Raw genomic sequence first — 17,338 nt, 5'->3', positions numbered from 1 at the left:
CTCCGGTATTTTTTTTTTTTTGTAATTCGTTTCGTTTGGTTCAACCAAGTTAATTTATGTTGTTCCCAGGTCGGAACCTCTATCGGTTAATTTCTCTTTTGTGTTAAGTGTTCTTAGTTGTATTTTATCTGAATTTAACTTACTCGTACAGGTTGAACGGTAGAATTATACTGCACATAAGGTATTGAGTGCAGTGTCTTTCTGAGATCATACTATTGTTAAGCGGATTTAGTTGTGCCCCAATTAATGAGACCAAAGTTCCCATACTCAATCTCCGTTCTCTAGTTTAAATAATTTAACAATTGATTACTTTTGTAAGAGCATGTGTTGTCCCTAAGGCAGATATTGTATACTGTGAAACCGAGATAAAACATAACAACTAATACTTTTTGTGTGTTTTTCCCTTCAGCACGGCGGAGTGGTCATGTTGTACCACCCTTGCGCTCGATGGGGACAGGTACAGAAGTTGCGAACGTTGCTGAAGAATTGCATTCGGAAGCACATAATTACACCATACCTCGGCTTAACACCTAAGCGGGTGGGTATTATTATCTTGTCAAAATGCCTGAGAGAGTGAGTCGCGTACAAGTGGTAGCTTGTAGGGGTGTGCGAATAGTGGTTCGAATCGAATAGCGCGGAGTCATTCCTAGCTTCTGCACTGTTGAAAGAACCAGCCGTCCTGGCTTTCCCATGCATTGTCAAAGCTATGAATGACGCAGCGCTATTCGAATCGAACCACTACTCACACAAGCCTAGTTGCTTGTGCTGTAAATAAAAATTGCATAGGAGCTTTTATCCAGGAATGCATGTTTTACAAATACAACTCTTGCAAGCTAAACAAGCGTACCAGGTGATCATCTATAGTCGAGGGTTAAAACAAATTGAGTAAAAAAGAAATTGAATGTGATTGCGCGCTATTTGTGAGAATGTTTTTTTTTTCCGGTATGAAATATGTTTGTTATTTTTGTTTGGATAAATTTAGATTCAAGAGGCCGAGCTTTAATATTTAAGAAAATAACCACTTAGAAAATCGGCTCGACATACGACCAACGTTTCGGAAGCGATATATCTGTCAAGTAGTGTGCAGCAATATTATTATTTTGATTGTGAACTCGAAGCTTTTCATCATTTTGCGAACATCGTTTTGAAAGAACTCGCCGGCCCGGACAAGTTGCCAATGTTCCTAATTAAAGAACAAGTGACAAAAGAATTTTAAAGATACCTTTTACTATGCTACACAGTAAACTTGAGAATAAAATATGTTTGTATTCATACGTTGCCATAATTTCCTGCAGCCGTTAGCATTGGTGTCATGGGGATGCAGGCTGGAGATGAGTTTTGTGAAAACGGCTGATGTTGTCGCATTTATCAGGGTAAGTACGACAGCTAAGTATTTTGTTTCTCACTGCGCACAGATGGTATACGGCAATTCTTGAAAAAGTAAGGCATGTTCTTTTTAGTTGCCTAGGAAATTAACGTTTTGCGTAACGTTTTTAAGCTATTTAAAAAAAAAAATTGTTTTACGCAAGGAGGAGGAGAGCCTTAGAGTGATAAACCGGAAGATGAAAAGTGGCACCCCCCGGTTGCCGCAATGTTGTACGCAAAAGTAACTACTCGTCACGTGACCTCACAAAAACCGCAATGTCACCGGTAAAATGGCAGCGCCCAGAGCTGGTTCTTGCGAGTTGGTCCGGTTCGCGGTAGTCATGATTTGCCGCTGCTTGTCGATGATTTAGGAGTTATTCGTGCTCTCTGACGCGCGTATGACGTGAAAATCTGAAGGAATGAGACTTTATACGCTCTTAGCGAAAGACCGCTCTGGATATTAGCACCTGTAAGACAGCGCCAGTCGTATCTCCGTAGCGGTGCTCGAATTCTGAGACGTGTTCTAGGACCGGTAAACCTTTTCACTTGGAATTTTCGCATTTTCCTAGCTTTGCTTGAACGTTGGAATGCCAGAATCGCAACGAAAGGTATGCGTCGCGTGTAGAGCCTAGGGGAAGTTGTTTTATCCCTATAGGGCACCGTATTTCACCGCATAAGCACAGAAATTTTTAGCGAGGAAACTGCTGCGATCTTTAAGCTTCTGTAGTAATCAGCAATTTACGCATTGGCAGTTCTCAAGATTTTGATACAAACGGGCTTTCACTGCAGCAGCGTGCATTCAAACTCATTTTTAAAGTGAAAAGCAGGTGCGTGTTTAAGGGACGTGCACGTGAAACCTTACAAATGATTCGAACCAATCATCCAAGAAATAGTTACTTTTAGTAACATCCTAAAACAGTTCATTTATCTCCTTGGAACTCACAAGACAGCAAGTTTACACATTTTAGATTGGGAAGTGCCCAAATTACTGCATCCGACGTCCCTTCGAACTTACTATTAGAAGGCTTCACAACTGGCAGTTCGATATCAACAATCGACAGTAACCAACACTATATGATCAAAGTTATCTTAAATGGTTGTCTAATCGATAATTCCAGCATCCGAAATATATCCATAAAATGCAGCCCTGCTCTCTAAAGGTCCAGAGCCGGTAACAATAAATAGCACCACTTATATAAAAAAATTCGTTAAATTTCATACAAATAAGCAATAGAAAATAAAATACGCATCTTTCACTTTCGTTCCACTTATTGCAGTCATAATTTCTTTCTTCGAATGTTCATTGCATCTTTCGCTCGATTATTTTGTTCTTCCAATTACCCGGACAAGATAACTAGTATTTGTGTTCGTCCCTTGCTCGAAGAAGCACTCTTGTAGTCAAATGTTTAGTGCGATTTCTTTCAGTTTCTCAGTATACTTCTTTCAAAAGTTTCGTCATAATTTGGCAAAAAGCAAACACTACAGCTCCCTAGAGCAAATCGGAAAGACGGAGGAAGGGTATGTGACAACTCTCCGCAGAAGGAACTCACTCCGATGATATGTTGTCATGTGCCTTTCTCTGACATGAGTATTGGCTCCCAAAGACCGTGGTCTTAACCTGTTGCGAGATTGTGGTGAAACGGAGTGTAGTATGTACTGCGCTAATTACGTAAGGCCGGCATATTTTGTGCATGCACTCTAGCATATATTTTAGATATAATGTTATGTCAGCAATCATTGTGAACTTTGCTCAGCGATTACTGGAATCAAGTGCTGCATTAGCGTTGGACGTGAATCAATTCATCCCCGTGATTTATGGCGAAAAAAAAAGAATCAAGAAAACGATTGTTCATATTGTTTGATGGAGTCTTGCAAAAGGACTCTTGTCATATATTTATCGAATGTCGCCCTATATGACAATGCCTATGCCCAGTATCATCACATAGTTTTAAACTATGTTCCAAGAAGTGTGTTTGTCTTGGTAATTAACGAGTTACAGAAAAAGTATTTTTTTACGAGTGTAATACCGTCCTTGCTCGAGTAATGGTCGCACTGTTTATGGACAAAGCCTGTGGGTCTGCTTTCTCGCAGTGCACGGGAATAACAAATCACCCCATTCGGCAAAAAAAAAATAAAATGACAGAGATTTATGGGGCAGATAAAATCTTCATGTGAAAATGCTATCTGCTCAGATCGCATTTCTACGGAGAATCGTGTTCTTGCACTTGTTATTCGCTGCGTTATTTATGCAGAACGCGATGATTGGTTTTATGTGTGTATTTCAGGAAGTTGACGCAAAGGCTTTCTTCAGAAAGTGCGGCTATTACTCGAGCAAATACTGTATTTCTTTTCAGCAGTTGTGCTTATTTTGTGCTAATTAATGTCAACTTGCTCCGATGTCTTTATTACAATGTGTGTGTAGCTTCGAACTTCCTCTGTCTGCAATGCCTACGAGGGCGCTTGGATTGAACAGACGAATAAGCAACATTTGCTCCTTACTGGAGTTTGTTTTGACATAAACCATATATTCAGGATAGTTGCGAGGAATGTAGCCACCACGCAACAAGCCTGGCTACACGGCCAGCGTGGTTTGTCCAATTTATCCTTATTGGGAGGTTACATTTCAGTGTGCTCGAAAGCTTCACTACAGTCTATGAGTAAAATTATTTTATGGTGCTGAATATAAAAAAAGTAAAGGAGCGTGAATATGATGATCGTTTGGTTAGTGTAGTGAAGACGTTTATTTCAACTTGATTACACGATCACTAATTCTCATCAAATGGTTCCATAACAAGTTGTTTCTGCTTCTGTCTTGTGTCAGGCGCCCAAGCATTGTGCCTGTGCTCCGTGTTGTCAGGTGCCGCTGCAGCTCCTAGCACGTCGATGTTCAGTTTGGTCTAGTGGCGACTTTGACTGACCCGATGGTCGTGCTGGCCACCACCCGCCGTCTTCTGATCATAGGTGCTTTGCCACCACAGACATCCGATGTGCTGACGCTGCAGCGCTGGCTGAGATGCCCGAGTCATGACGAAATTGCTGTCTTCAAATCATTTCAGATTGTAATCCGCAAGTTTTGCTTGTAGTTTTCAGCGCAAATGTGGCAATATCGAGCACATGCTGCTTACGTGGCTATGCCTTTTGCAGCACCATTGACTAGATGGCTGGTGACGAAGTTTTTTATATCAAAACCACTTCACTTCCATTCCACAACGACGGCTGAATTGCACGGCCAATGCAATTTGTGTAAGTCTCGTGTGGCTAAGCGAAGTCGTGTGATGCAAGGTGTCCAGTTCTTGAGAACGACCAACCATTCTATTTACTTAAGCCGCTCAGCGGCATTCTCTCTCAAAGTTTGGAATCATGTGTGAAGCTTATTTCAGAGTGGACACAGATAAGAGGTGTCGGCCAATTGTTATTGCCCTGGGTCGACAACCGACCATCAAATCAACTGTCATTGCATTGACGCTTTTCTGCTTTCACATGCTTAGTGTGGAAGCATGTGTCGTGGTTACCTCCCGTTCTGGTCTGTTTTCGTTCATGGGGCCCGTGATTAGGATGTGGTAGCTGGTTTCCTATGTTGTGGATTCTGGGAATCCTCTAGTTTTCGCAAAGTGAACGGCGGCCAGTGCTTACGTTCTAAATGTTTATACATTGACGCAGATTTAGTAAGAACAAGAAACACGTTTTATTGTTTTGACGTTACAGGTATGAATAAGGGACACATTTGAAGAAACATTATGTCCATGCGGAAACTGAACCTAATTTATTAATTTTTTTATGGTTTCACCTAAATACTCAACAAGAAAAAACGCAGAAGAAAAACGCAACAAAACTTACGAATTTACATGGTTTGACGCCTGGAAACGCGAAAACACTGAAGCCTAATTTTTTTTTATGTCCTGGGAAGAAGAAGTAACGAGTAACGTAACTCCGTGACCCGTTACTTGCATGAAGTAACGTAGTGTTGGGACCAAGGGGGTTCTCCGGGTAGCGTCACGCAGGGCCAGGCCAGGAAAGGAGCAGCGGGCAGACTCCCGTCCAGGAACATGACGAGACGGGAGGGTCTCTCGCAACGAAACTTTGTTTAATACATATGTACAAAGTATTTACAACGTCCGAGAGCACAGATGCGACATTCTGTTTGCCCCTTTTATAGGGTCGCTCTTCGGTACTCTCGCGGCTGGCAGCCAATGGTGGCCGAGCTGCCAACAAATCATGTTCAGGCCCCGCCTCCACTCATCCCCTGAGCACGCACACACCCACATGCACACACTGCAGCTGTGGCCGGACTTTACACTCCGGCGCCGAGGCACCCTTGCCCTCGAACGCTGCGCCGAGGAGGCGCCAGCAAGGGGTCCAGTGTTTGCCCGGGTGACGACGTTGGCCGTGGTAGTGCTGACCCCTCCATCAGACGGCGTTGAGGCACGGGAAAGGGCTTGGCCGGATCATCCGCAGGTGGCGTCCGGGGATAATCCCACCCTCACGGCGGTCCCGCAGCTGGCGCGTCGTTACCCGGAATCCTGGCCCGGTAATCCTCCCGGTTCTTGAGTCGGCTGACCCCGTTTCGGACCAGCGTTAACGCAGCCAGAAAGAAGGGTCCGGCTTAGCTCCGCGCCTAGGTGGGGCGACGCCAACACGGTGGTCCCACGGCACCCCCTTGTCGCCTCTCGCCTCGTTTCCGGGCAAGCCGACCGGAGCCATGTGGCGATGCTACTCAATGAGTTCACCGTTGCCGGACGGATTAGATAGGGAGGGTCTGGTCCGGGGCTTTTCCGTTTTCACAACAGTAGGTACGTTACCTGTTACTGTTTTAAAAAAAAAGTGACGAGTACGGTACACGTTACCGGGAAAAAGTAGGGCGTTACTGGTAACGCCGTTACTTCTTACGCGTTGCCGCTAACACTGCACCTCTACATTGTCATTGACGGCCACGAAGCAACGGCGCTCGTCGACACCTGTCCGTAGTATCTGTTCCGAGCGGGAAGCTCTCTCACCGGATTCAGAAAGTGACGACACGGTGGGATGGGCCAAAAATAACAACCGCCGAAGGCAAGTCAATAACGCCGATCGGAAGCTGCACTGTACACGTCGAGATCCAAGGCGACCTGTCCTGAAATGTGGGACCGGACATTTCATCGAACACCGTATCGTCGAACGCCGTTTCATTGAAGCCGTTTCATCGAATGCCGTTTCATCGAACGCCGTTTCATCGAACACCGTTTCATCGAAGCCGTTTCATCGAATGCCGTTTTATCGAACGCCGTCGAATCGAACGCCAGGGTGGCATTCCCGCTTCCTGAAGTTGGTCGGAGGTGCCCATCCGGGGTTCTGGAAGTTTTTGGCTTGCATCGCCGCAGAACATCAACTGACGGAAGACAAGCTGGACGCGATGCTGAGTTCCCAAGAGCCTCCTCGCCAGAAGAAGGCCATAGCGGCAAGAAATGAGAAGGTCCGCCTTTTTTATGAGAACCGACGGAGCATGGCTGTGGGGGACTTTTTGAGAGCAATTCCTCATCATTTGAAACGGTGAATGACTGTCGCACGAACACATGACCCCCTTAAGGTTTTAAAATAAAATTTGAAGTGACGTACTTATTTTTGACTTCATTGAGTCTTAAAACTAAAAAAAGAAAGTTTCGTTGTAGTTTTATAAATAACACCTCAGCTTTAGCTAGTGCAAGTTTCGGGCAGTAAAAAAGTATAAATAGCAAGACATGAGAGGCTAGGAGGCTCACGGTAACCGGACAAAAGCTCACCGGACAAAAGCTCACCGGACAGAAGCTCACCGGACAAAAGCTCACCGGACAAAAGCTCACCCGTGTTTTGACAGACCCGGACAAAAGCTCACCCGTTCTTTGACAGACCCAGGCAAAAGCTCACCTCGATTTCTTTTTTTTTTCCTACCCGGGCGAAACACGGGCTGAAATAAAGTGCGGGCGCAATGGACATTGGACCATTTTTAGGAGAACTTGTACCTCATCCACCATTGAGTTGCGAATTTTTTAAAAATACTTTGAAAGAACGGGAGTTTGGCTTTTTGGAAAAGTACAAGACAGATGACCAATTTAGAAAATTGTGCGGGATTTTAGATAGGTTCGGGTTCCTTCCACCACAGCTTGTTCCACAAGAACTAACCACCAGGGAAAAGTCTACCGGTGACATCGGCTACCTGCTGGACTATTTTGACTGCACGTATGTCAACGGCCACTTCCGTTATGCATCTGTTCCATCTGCGGCGGCACCCAGAGCGAACTCTTCCCTTCGCGTGACTCTGCGCCGACGGCGACCGAAGTTTCCCCCGGTACGGTGGAATATGCACGACACCACTCTTCAAGAAAAAGACCGGATGAACAACACCTGTGAAAGATAGAGTACCGGGTTCCAAAAGCTCGTCGGCCACGCCCATCCAAGTGTCTTGAGGCTGATTGAATGCCTACAGCAAAATCAGGCGCTCGTTGCCACGGCTTTGACAAAAGCCTGGAGAGGTGAGCCCACCGTAAAGCGGGTGCGAAAAATTACTCTGCACCTGCAGAATCGTCTTAGAAATATTTGCGAGGGCTTGCATGTACATCCATATCTACCAAGACTGCTGGAGGGGGGACGGCATTCGCTTCTAACCAATCGATAAATAAACTTGTTTCTATTAACATGGAATTTTCTCGTGGTGAGCTTTTGTCCGGGTCTGTGAAAATATGGGTGAGCTTTTGTCCGGGTCTGTGAAAAAATGGGTGAGCTTTTGTCCGGTGAGCTTCTGTCCGGTGAGCTTTTGTCCGGTGAGCTTTTGTCCGGTGAGCTTTTGTCCGGGATTCGAGGCTCACATGGCTTAAGTTGTTGCGCCTGCAAAAAACCTAAGTCGCCTTCTGGCCTCCATGAGTTGGAGTGCGCTCTTACCGGGAGTGCGACTTTTTATTCATTTGTTACAACCCCCTCGAGGCTCATCGAGTAATACAGAAGGGGTGAACAGATAAGCACAATATGCGAAACAAACATAAAAATCGGTACAAATATCCTCATGGGTTACTTGCACCAAAATAAATTGCAACAGCTACAAGTTTGGACATCAAAAACCCTGAAGATGAAATGGGAGAATGACACGAAAATGCACTCGATCCGTGCATAAAAGAGCATCTTTCACATTTTTTATATAAAAGACATTCGATGAAACGGCCGTCAGCGATTCGATGAAACGGCTTTCGATGAAACGGCGTTCGATGAAACGTCCATTTTTTCGATGAAACGGTGTTCGACGAAACGGCGTTCGATGAAATTCCCGGGAACCAACCTGAAATGTTCCTAGTGCTACAGGACACCTCGAGGGACATTATCATATTAATTGACCTTTGGTTTGTATACAGCGCCGTCATCGACCTCGGTGAATACAAACTGACTATCTGAAAACGCGCTCCATCACCGAAGATTGAAAACCATTTCCAGCCACGGTTCCGATCATAAGAGCCTGCCGCTTCGCTCATGTGTGATTGTACTTGCTGGAACCAACGAGGCTACTTGCGGAAAAGCGACACTAGAAGGCAGCATTTCATTGCTACTAGGGAAATGAATAGGCGTTTTCAGTAGCATTGTGACGTTTCAAAATGGGGCGCACCCTGCCTTTCGTTACAAACTTCCGGAAGTAGCCGCAGCATCTGAACAAGGGCACCGCTATAACCCATATGGAAGACTTCAGCGACGTGACTGAAGAAATTGCAGTGGCAGAAGCATGTCAAATAGCCGGATCCGAAAAGACCACACCATCAGAGATCGACGTCGAGCCGACTGTGCCATCACAGAAGAGACAGGAACTCCTCGAGCTACTTGACGAGTTCCGTGACTTTTTCACCACGCCATCCGGTGCACGCCAGGCCACCATAGCAAAGCACGGGATCATTACTGACGATGCCGCGCACCCACTTCGTCAACCTCCGTACTAGGTTTCCCTTAAAGAGAGGAAAGCCATCCAGGGGCAGGTACGAGAAATGCTAAAGGACGACGTCATCCAGGCTTCAAACATGCCATGCGTAAAGAAGCCCGTGCTGCTCAAGAACAAAGGACTGAACGAAGCGGGGTTCGAACCTCACTCCTCCACGTGGCAGCCACGTGCGTTGCGAACTCCGCCCCCACACGTGGCATGTTATGTTGTTTAGCGGAACATGTAGTGCGTATATGAACTCCCAATAAAAAAATATCTGCACTTCGCCTTATTTTCCTTTCGCCAATTTTGTGCAGGACCTTAAACACATCGTAAACCAGAAACTTCAGCTAAATGCTGTATTGCAAGCTATAAATAGCAATTTGTTTAGCCTTGGGCAGCAAACTGAATTGATGACCGAGCGCGTTGAAGCTCTGTGGCCTCTCCAATGAAAGGTTGGACCGCAGAGGCACAGAACACATTCTTGTTGGTTTTATATCGATCTGTGTTACAGTGTAATTCACGAAAAAATACAAACTGGACAGTTTTATTTCACTGGCCAAGATCGATGCTTCCCTAAATCAGCGATATATGTTGCCATTTTAGTGCACACTTAATTATTTCTGTATAAAAATCTGTTACCGACTCTGCAACTTCGGTGGCTCACATGGTGTCCACGCACAGGATGCACATCGAATGTTAACAGCGTTATAAGACATATTACCCTTCATTCCACGACTTACCTTATGACCCCACGACTGAATGCCCTACGCAGTCGGACATAATTCACTTGAGATCTAATTATTTGAATCTACAACTCTGCTGATATAAACATAATTAATTTCTAATCAAAAATTATAACACAAATGTAACGTGCGTTACTTTTTGTCGGTAACGATAACGGTTTCTTCTATTTTGAAGTCACATAGAACGGTAACGCGTTACTTTTATTTACAAGTAACGAGTAACGTATTTCGTTACTTTTTTCGGTAACGCCTACAACACGGGTTGTTAGACAACTTTGCAGATGCGCTGTCGGTAGAGTGGGAGCACTCCGGCGTTTTCTAATGCCTTTTACTTCGTACGGTTTTGGCAATGCCGCCTCCAGGCATTGCCGTACTTAATTTTCTCGACTAGACGGAGGACAGACCGTCCCGGCGAGAACGGGGGATGGGCGAAAACGCACGTCGAGGCGATAGGTATAGGGGGCTTCGGGGTAGTGTCGGCACCGGAAACTAAGGCCGCTGAAGATGCTTTTCAATATCCCGTTGTCGCTCCTCGAGATGTGGTCAAGGGTCTCTCGGCGGGAGGCCTTGCAGGCTCAATCGTCAGTACGGGAACCTTCCGTAGACGCGGTCGGCCTCATCGAAGTGGTAGCAGAATGATCGTCGGTCGGCCGTTCGCCACACGTCCGTCTTCCTCATTGTACGCTCTTCAGTGCGGAATTATGCTGGTTCTTCCTTACGTCGGGAATACTACGTCATTCGGGTGTGCCGCCGAGTTTACGTCGGGTACTAACGGGGAGCCGGTGGCGGTCGCCGTACGTTTGCGGCGCAGGTCACCCTCGGTTCTTCTGATGCCACTTTGCTCGCAGAATTCTGCAGCTCCAATGGCCTTTGACCTTCCTTCTCGAACTACCTTGGCAAACGAAACGGAAGCTGGGCGACTGGAGGCGGGAAGTACCTCCCCGACCTCCTCCCAGTCAACGTCGTCGATGATGTTACGGACGTTTGAGAGGCTGGCGTCGAAGTTGCAGCTGGACGACCAGAGTGCGGAGACGCCTGAGTGTTCTTAATAGTGGCCGGCTTGGGCCTGCAGGGCATGTTCAATGTTGGAAGCCTTGGTGACGAAACCTTCGACTGTTATCGGAGGGTTGCTGACAAGGCCGCCAAATATGTTGTCCCTCAAGCGCAGCATGAGGATTCTCACCATCTCTTTTGTAGCCTGAGGGTTGGCGCGGGCGCCCAGTCGCAAAACATCCTACACTAAGGCAGTGACACTCTCGATGGGGCCCTGTGGCCTAAATAAAAACAGGTCTTCACCCCTCTTCCGTCGATGTTTGTTGAGGAAGTTGTGTTTCAGCTTGATCTTGCAAACTTCCCACGACGTCAAGGAGGATTCGTGGTTCTCGAATCATTGCCTGGCTGTTCCTTCCAGCAAAAAGGACAGGATCTGCAGACGCTGGTCGTCTGTCCACTTGTTGTGGCGGGCAACACAGCCGTATTGGTCAAACCAGTCCTCGACGTCTTCATACACCTCCCCGTGGAAAGGTGTCGAAGTGCGAGGTGCGACGGCCGAGTAAATAACGGTGGAAGCGGCCGAGGTCTGCTACGACAGGTTGGTCATCATCGACCTAGCCCGCTCAGGGTTCGGGACCTTCGCTGCCTAGTTGTGGTGCTCACTCTTGTTGTGGGACTTGCTCGTCTTGCGGTTTTTCTGCGGTCGCTGGATCGGACTTGGTTCACGGCTCCTCGGGTTGCACAAGAAAAGGGCACAAAGTAAAGTACCCAGCACCTCTACCAGAACACGCGATGAGAGCCCAAACATGGCCTGGAGCTTCCAATATACAACCTTTATTAATAAAAGAAAGGTCTAGTGGACCAAGTATCCGTGACAATAAAACTAAATTACTGAAGAGCGTTTATTCTGGCTGAGCGAAGAAGCTGCATTACATTATTGTTAAGCTCTCCGAAAGACGACTGCCGTGGACGAACCGACGGAAACGGATGTGAGACCACTATCCTGGCATTAAACAGCCACACCTGTGCTTCGTGAAAGTGCATGTGTACGCCGGAAAAATTTAAAAAGCAGCACAGCATTCTTTAGCACGGCACGGGAAATACCAGATTCAGGGCTCTTTAGTGCGCCGCACAACCGAACTAAGCCTCCGGTCACTTGGAGGAAGCGGCACCTCGATTGCACACTGCGAAGCACGACTTACGCAATTTTCGTATCTAAATTTTGCATCCAGATATATCCCACACGCTTCACTGCAGACGTCGGAGATTCCGATGGCCAATCGGAGCAAGAAATTTCGCGTTAAAATTGATCTTAGCTACTGCCGAGAGCGGTTATAACGAAGTCGGTTATAACGAAATAGCGGCTACAGCGAAGCGATCACAATTTTTTATTCCGGTTTGCAGTTTTTCAGTTCATTTGTGTCGGTTTTTAGCAGAGGAAATAAAATGCTCTTGCAGATATAAAAAAAAAACAAAAAAAACATTTTTGTGGTAATAAAAAAAAAATGTAAAGTTGACTAAGTGTCGGATTTCCGCACTTTGCTGCCGCCGCCAAGAAGCCTCACAAACCAGGCTGCAGAATATGCTGGAAAGGCCGCCGGCGGCAGTATCTGCAACGTCGCTGTTCCCCACTCCTTATCTCGGAACCGGCTTTACCGGATCGCACACGAATAAGCCGTCCTGCATGCCGATAGGGACGTTCGGAGCTCTAACAAAAACGTTCCGGTGGGGATGACGGAGAGGACCTAGATTTAAGAAAGGGAGTGGTAAGTACGCCTGCATTTAAATGTCGCGTGGCCAGTGTGGCGAAGCAACTGGGCGGAGAGGCGGACACGTTTGCAGAAAGTGAACGCTTTTGAGTTTTGACTTCTTGGATGCTGCAGCTCGTTTTGCAAACGCTTCCCGCAAAACCACTTTGCCCCGATCGAGCAGTCGCCCCATCTCTTAAATCTAGGCTCTCTATACCAACGAGACAAGCTTGAGCGCAAACTCGGTGCCTTGCACGTTTCTTTGTTTGCTTTTTGATCCGTGTCGCCGTATAATCGGTCAGGTCACTCTATCGCGAAAGTCTACTTCGCTCAAGCACCGATTCGGCGAATCATCGCCACTCAAAGATGGAGACTCCCGGCATTGCCGGCTCCACGACGGGGAAGACGAAGGCAATCTCCTTGAATCAAAACCGTGCCATCCCCGATGGAGTGCGCATAAACGTAAAGAATGCCGTCCACCGCCGGCGTCCTCCGCGGGGCCATCGCAGCTGTCGACGCGGTCCTTACGAACCAGGATCGTTTTTCGATCGGAGCTTCTCGCAGTTGGCGAGAAGCGGCTCCGACCTATACTTCGTCTCATCCTACGATGGACTGAAGGCCAAAGCCACGGGCCGCCAGGTCCAATCATGTTCCACGCTAAACTATGACACGCTTAGCATTGATTAGGTTTGGACGAATAATGCTCTGAGTCCAAAAACGTCGTGTCATTTTTATTTATTCAACACTGCAAAGAGCCACTGCGTCGTGACTTTCTTTGCAATGTAAAATTGCTGAGTCACTCTATGCTCGATCCGTATTACTGTCCGCCCATTCCCATCAGCGATCCGAAACGCGGGCACCGATACGTGCATCGAAGCGAAATACCACGCAATGTCTAAGTGGAAAGTAAACATATTCGGCAGATATCTGCCTGGTTGGGTGAGAGTTAAAGTCTGAAAATATATCTCCAACCAAAAAATGAAAAGCAACCCGACGTTTCAAAACCAACACGGTTTCTTCTTCAGGGGTGACTGAAGGCGCGCGGACACATCAGCAGCTCCCAACCTCTTCGTCTTCAAAAAAGGGAAGAAAAGAAAAAGAGAAAGGAAAAAATTAAAAACGAGAAGTTAGGAAATCGGAAAAATTGTAAAATAACTTGTTAGTTATGAAGATGGTCATCTCTTCAGCTTTTCCGTCAGGTCACGGAGGCCATGTGCGTACACAGAGGGCAGAGCGCCCAGCGACCTGTTTAGGTTTCCTGGGGTGTGCTGGATGTGCCACGATTCCAAGAAAAGTCTTCTTCGAAAATTGGGCTCTGTGTCCACCACGTGCGCGTTCGCAAAGTCAATGCGATGATCTAGGGTATCGCAATCTTCGGCGATGGCGCTGCGCTCACTGTCAAACTTCCGCACGTCGTTCTTGTGTTGGCGGATACGCTCGGGAAAGTTCTTCGTCTCGCCGATGTAGGTTGCAGGGCACTCTGCGCAAGGAATGGTGTAAACCACGCCCTGTGCTTTTTCCTTTGGTGGATGGTCTTTCGGTCTTGGCATAAACCTTCCCAGTGTGGACGTGGGCTTGTGGGCCACCAGAATACCTTGCTTTCCCAGTACTCGTGCGAGCGCTTCGCTGGTTCCCTTTACGTAGGGAACGCTTATGCGCGCGACTCGATGGGGCTGTCGTTCGTCCACTGGCATCTGGTTTTGTCTGGCGAGACATTGCCGTCGGGCGATGCGCTCAATAAAGCTGCTAGAGTAACCATTTTTCTTTAGGTCTTCAATTATGGTTTTCTTCTCCTTCTTTCTATCGGTTTCCGACGAGCAGATAGTCGTTGCCCTACGCAGCAGGGTCGAAACCACTGAGGCCTTATGACTCGTTGGATGGTGGGAGACAAAATCGAGGTAGCGTCCGGTGTGTGTTGGTTTTCGGTACACCGCAAACGTCAGATCTTGTCCTCGTCGGTTCACCAGCACATCAAGGAACGGCAAGGTGCCATCCGTCTCATATTCTACGGTAAATTTAATGGCCGGCTCGATAGAGTTGAGGTGCGCCAAAAAAATTATTCACGTCCCGTTCCTTGAGAATGCAGAAGCAATCGTCTACATAGCGCATGAATACTTTGGGGCTGTTGGGAAAAGACCTCAGCGCTTTTTGCTCGATTGCCTCCATCGTGAGATTCGCCGTTGTGACCGAGATGGCCGCACCCATTGCAGTGCCACTGACCTGTTTGAAAAGCTCCCCTTTGAAGGTGAAGTATGTGCTGCCAAGACAAAACTCGAGCAGACGGCACAGCTCTTCCACAGTGAGGTTGGTTCTTGTGGTCAAGGAGCTGTCTTTTTCGAGGGCTTCGCGGGCTGCAGCAACTGCAAGGGCAACTGGGACACTGGTGAAGAGGGACACCACGTCGAAAGACACCATGGTGTCACCATCGCTGAGATGTAATTGCGAGGCGCGTTCCACGAAGTGGCCAGCATTTTCTACATGGGTCGACGTGTTTCCGAGAAGGGGAGCCAAAGTCCGGTGAAGGTAACTGGATAGTGCCCGAAGCGGTGACGTTGTAAAGTCCACAATAGGTCGTAGAGGCACGTTCGGCTTGTGGATCTTTGGAAGGCCGTAAAAACCTGGAGCGGAGCCATTCCTGCAAATAAGTTGCAAGTAAAGGCTCTTTGACTGAGGGTATTTCTTGAAAATCTCTGCCAGGATTTTGTTCAAGTTCCTCTGAACCTGTGGCGTCGGATCTTTCTTGAGCTTTACGTAAGCATGGCTTCCAAGAAGGTCCCGTACCTTTTCCTCGTATACCTCCCGATCCAGGACGACGGTCGACTTCCCTTTGTCAGCCGGCAGAAGCACAATCTCCGTATCTTCACGAAGTTTCCGAAGCGCTGTAACTTCTTCGGCCGGCAGGTTGAGTCGTTGCCGTTGTGGGAGCTTGGAAAGGATGCCCTCCGCTTTAAGCCGCACTCCATCCCGGATGCTAGGGTCTAAGCGCATAATTCCGTCCTCCACAGCCGCGGCCATTTTTGGAAGAGGCGGCCGTTGCGTGGTCATGTTAAATCCGTGGCCTTTTGCCAAGACCGCAATCTCGCATGGCGAGAGCTGTCGAGAGGAGAGGTTCTTGACAAAGTTTGTGTCATTGGTGCCTCGACTTGAACGGTCCGATCTTGTTAGCCTTGAAATCTTCTCATTCTGAGAAGTCCGTCGTTTATCCAAAGCAGTAGATGCGACACTTGTGGCAAATTCCTGCAAAGCCGGGAACACGTCCGGGATGCGGTGCTCGAGTTGCCGGCGTGCGAAGAAGAGGTCCAGTTCTTTTCTTCTTAGCGTGGCCTGGCAATCGTGAATTCTGGCGCTTACCAATCGTTTCTCTGCCTGCGCCACGATCTTGTGCCCTTCCTCTGTGTGGACAAGGCGCTTGAGACGGAGGCTTCGGGGAACAAGGTTCATATCCCGGCAGGACCTCGTGAAGTCGAGATGAGACTTGTAGGCTGAAATGCTGCGGGTTACGTTGACAAACCGCTTCGCTAGCTGTGCTAGCGAAGCGGTTAATGGTTACTCTAGCAGCTTTATTGAGCGCATCGCCCGACGGCAAGGTCTCGCCAGACAAACCCAGATGCCAGTGGACGAACGACAGCCCCATCGAGTCGCGCGCATAAGCTTTCCCTACGTAAAGGGAACCAGCGAAGCGCTCGCACGAGTACTGGGAAAGCAAGGTATTCTGGTGGCCCACAAGCCCACGTTCACACTGGGAAGGTTTATGCCAAGACCGAAAGACCGTCCACCAAAGGAAAAAGCACAGGGCGTGGTTTACACCATTCCTTGCGCAGAGTGCCCTGCAACCTACATCGGCGAGACGAAGAACTTTCCCGTGCGTATCCGCCAACACAAGAACGACGTGCGGAAGTTTGACAGTGAGCGCAGCGCCATCGCCGAACATTGCGATACCCTAGACCATCGCATTGACTTCGCGAACGCGCACGTGGTGGACACAGAGCCCAATTTTCGAAGACTTTTCTTGGAATCGTGGCACATCCAGCACACCCCAGGAAACCTAAACAGGTCGCTGGGCGCTCTGCCCTCTGTGTACGCACATGGCCTCCGTGACCTGACGGAAAAGCTGAAGAGATGACCATCTTCATAACTAACAAGTTATTTTACAATTTTTCCGATTTCCTAACTTCTCGTTTTTAATTTTTTCCTTTCTCTTTTTCTTTTCTTCCCTTTTTTGAAGACGAAGAGGTTGGGAGCTGCTGCTGTGTCCGCGCGCCTTCAGTCACCCCTGAAGAAGAAACCGTGTTGGTTTTGAAACGTCGGGTTGCTTTTCATTTTTTGGTTGGAGATATATTTTCAGACTTTAACTCTCACCCAACCAGGCAGATACCTGCCGAATATGTTTACTTTCCAGTCTTTACGCCTTGACTTCGGACCGGAAACAGCACAGCTAGCGAAGCGGTTTGTCAACGTAACCCGCAGCATTTCAGCCTACAAGTCTCATCTCGACTTCACGAGGTCCTGCCGGGATATGAACCTTGTTCCCCGAAGCCTCCGTCTCAAGCGCCTTGTCCACACAGAGGAAGGGCACAAGA

The 17,338-nt window shown here is 47.8% G+C and overlaps 1 protein-coding gene across 1 annotated transcript in view; it reads left to right on the top strand.

Moving 5' to 3' along the window:
• Positions 1-17,338, top strand: part of LOC121835710 — a 42,378-nt gene that overhangs the window by 18,714 nt on the left and 6,326 nt on the right. Inside the window, exons 7-8 of the mRNA XM_042290159.1 lie at positions 410-538; positions 1,296-1,373. Of these exons, the coding sequence (XP_042146093.1) occupies positions 410-538; positions 1,296-1,373 (207 nt within the window). The remainder of the gene's footprint in view (positions 1-409; positions 539-1,295; positions 1,374-17,338) is intronic.

The sequence above is a fragment of the Ixodes scapularis genome, unplaced genomic scaffold (assembly GCF_016920785.2).
Source record: "Ixodes scapularis isolate PalLabHiFi unplaced genomic scaffold, ASM1692078v2 PGA_scaffold1__304_contigs__length_218370807, whole genome shotgun sequence".
Taxonomy (NCBI): Eukaryota; Metazoa; Arthropoda; class Arachnida; order Ixodida; family Ixodidae; genus Ixodes; species Ixodes scapularis.
The sequence above is the reverse complement of the archived record's forward strand: the minus strand, read 5'-3'. Positions and strand labels throughout refer to the sequence as shown.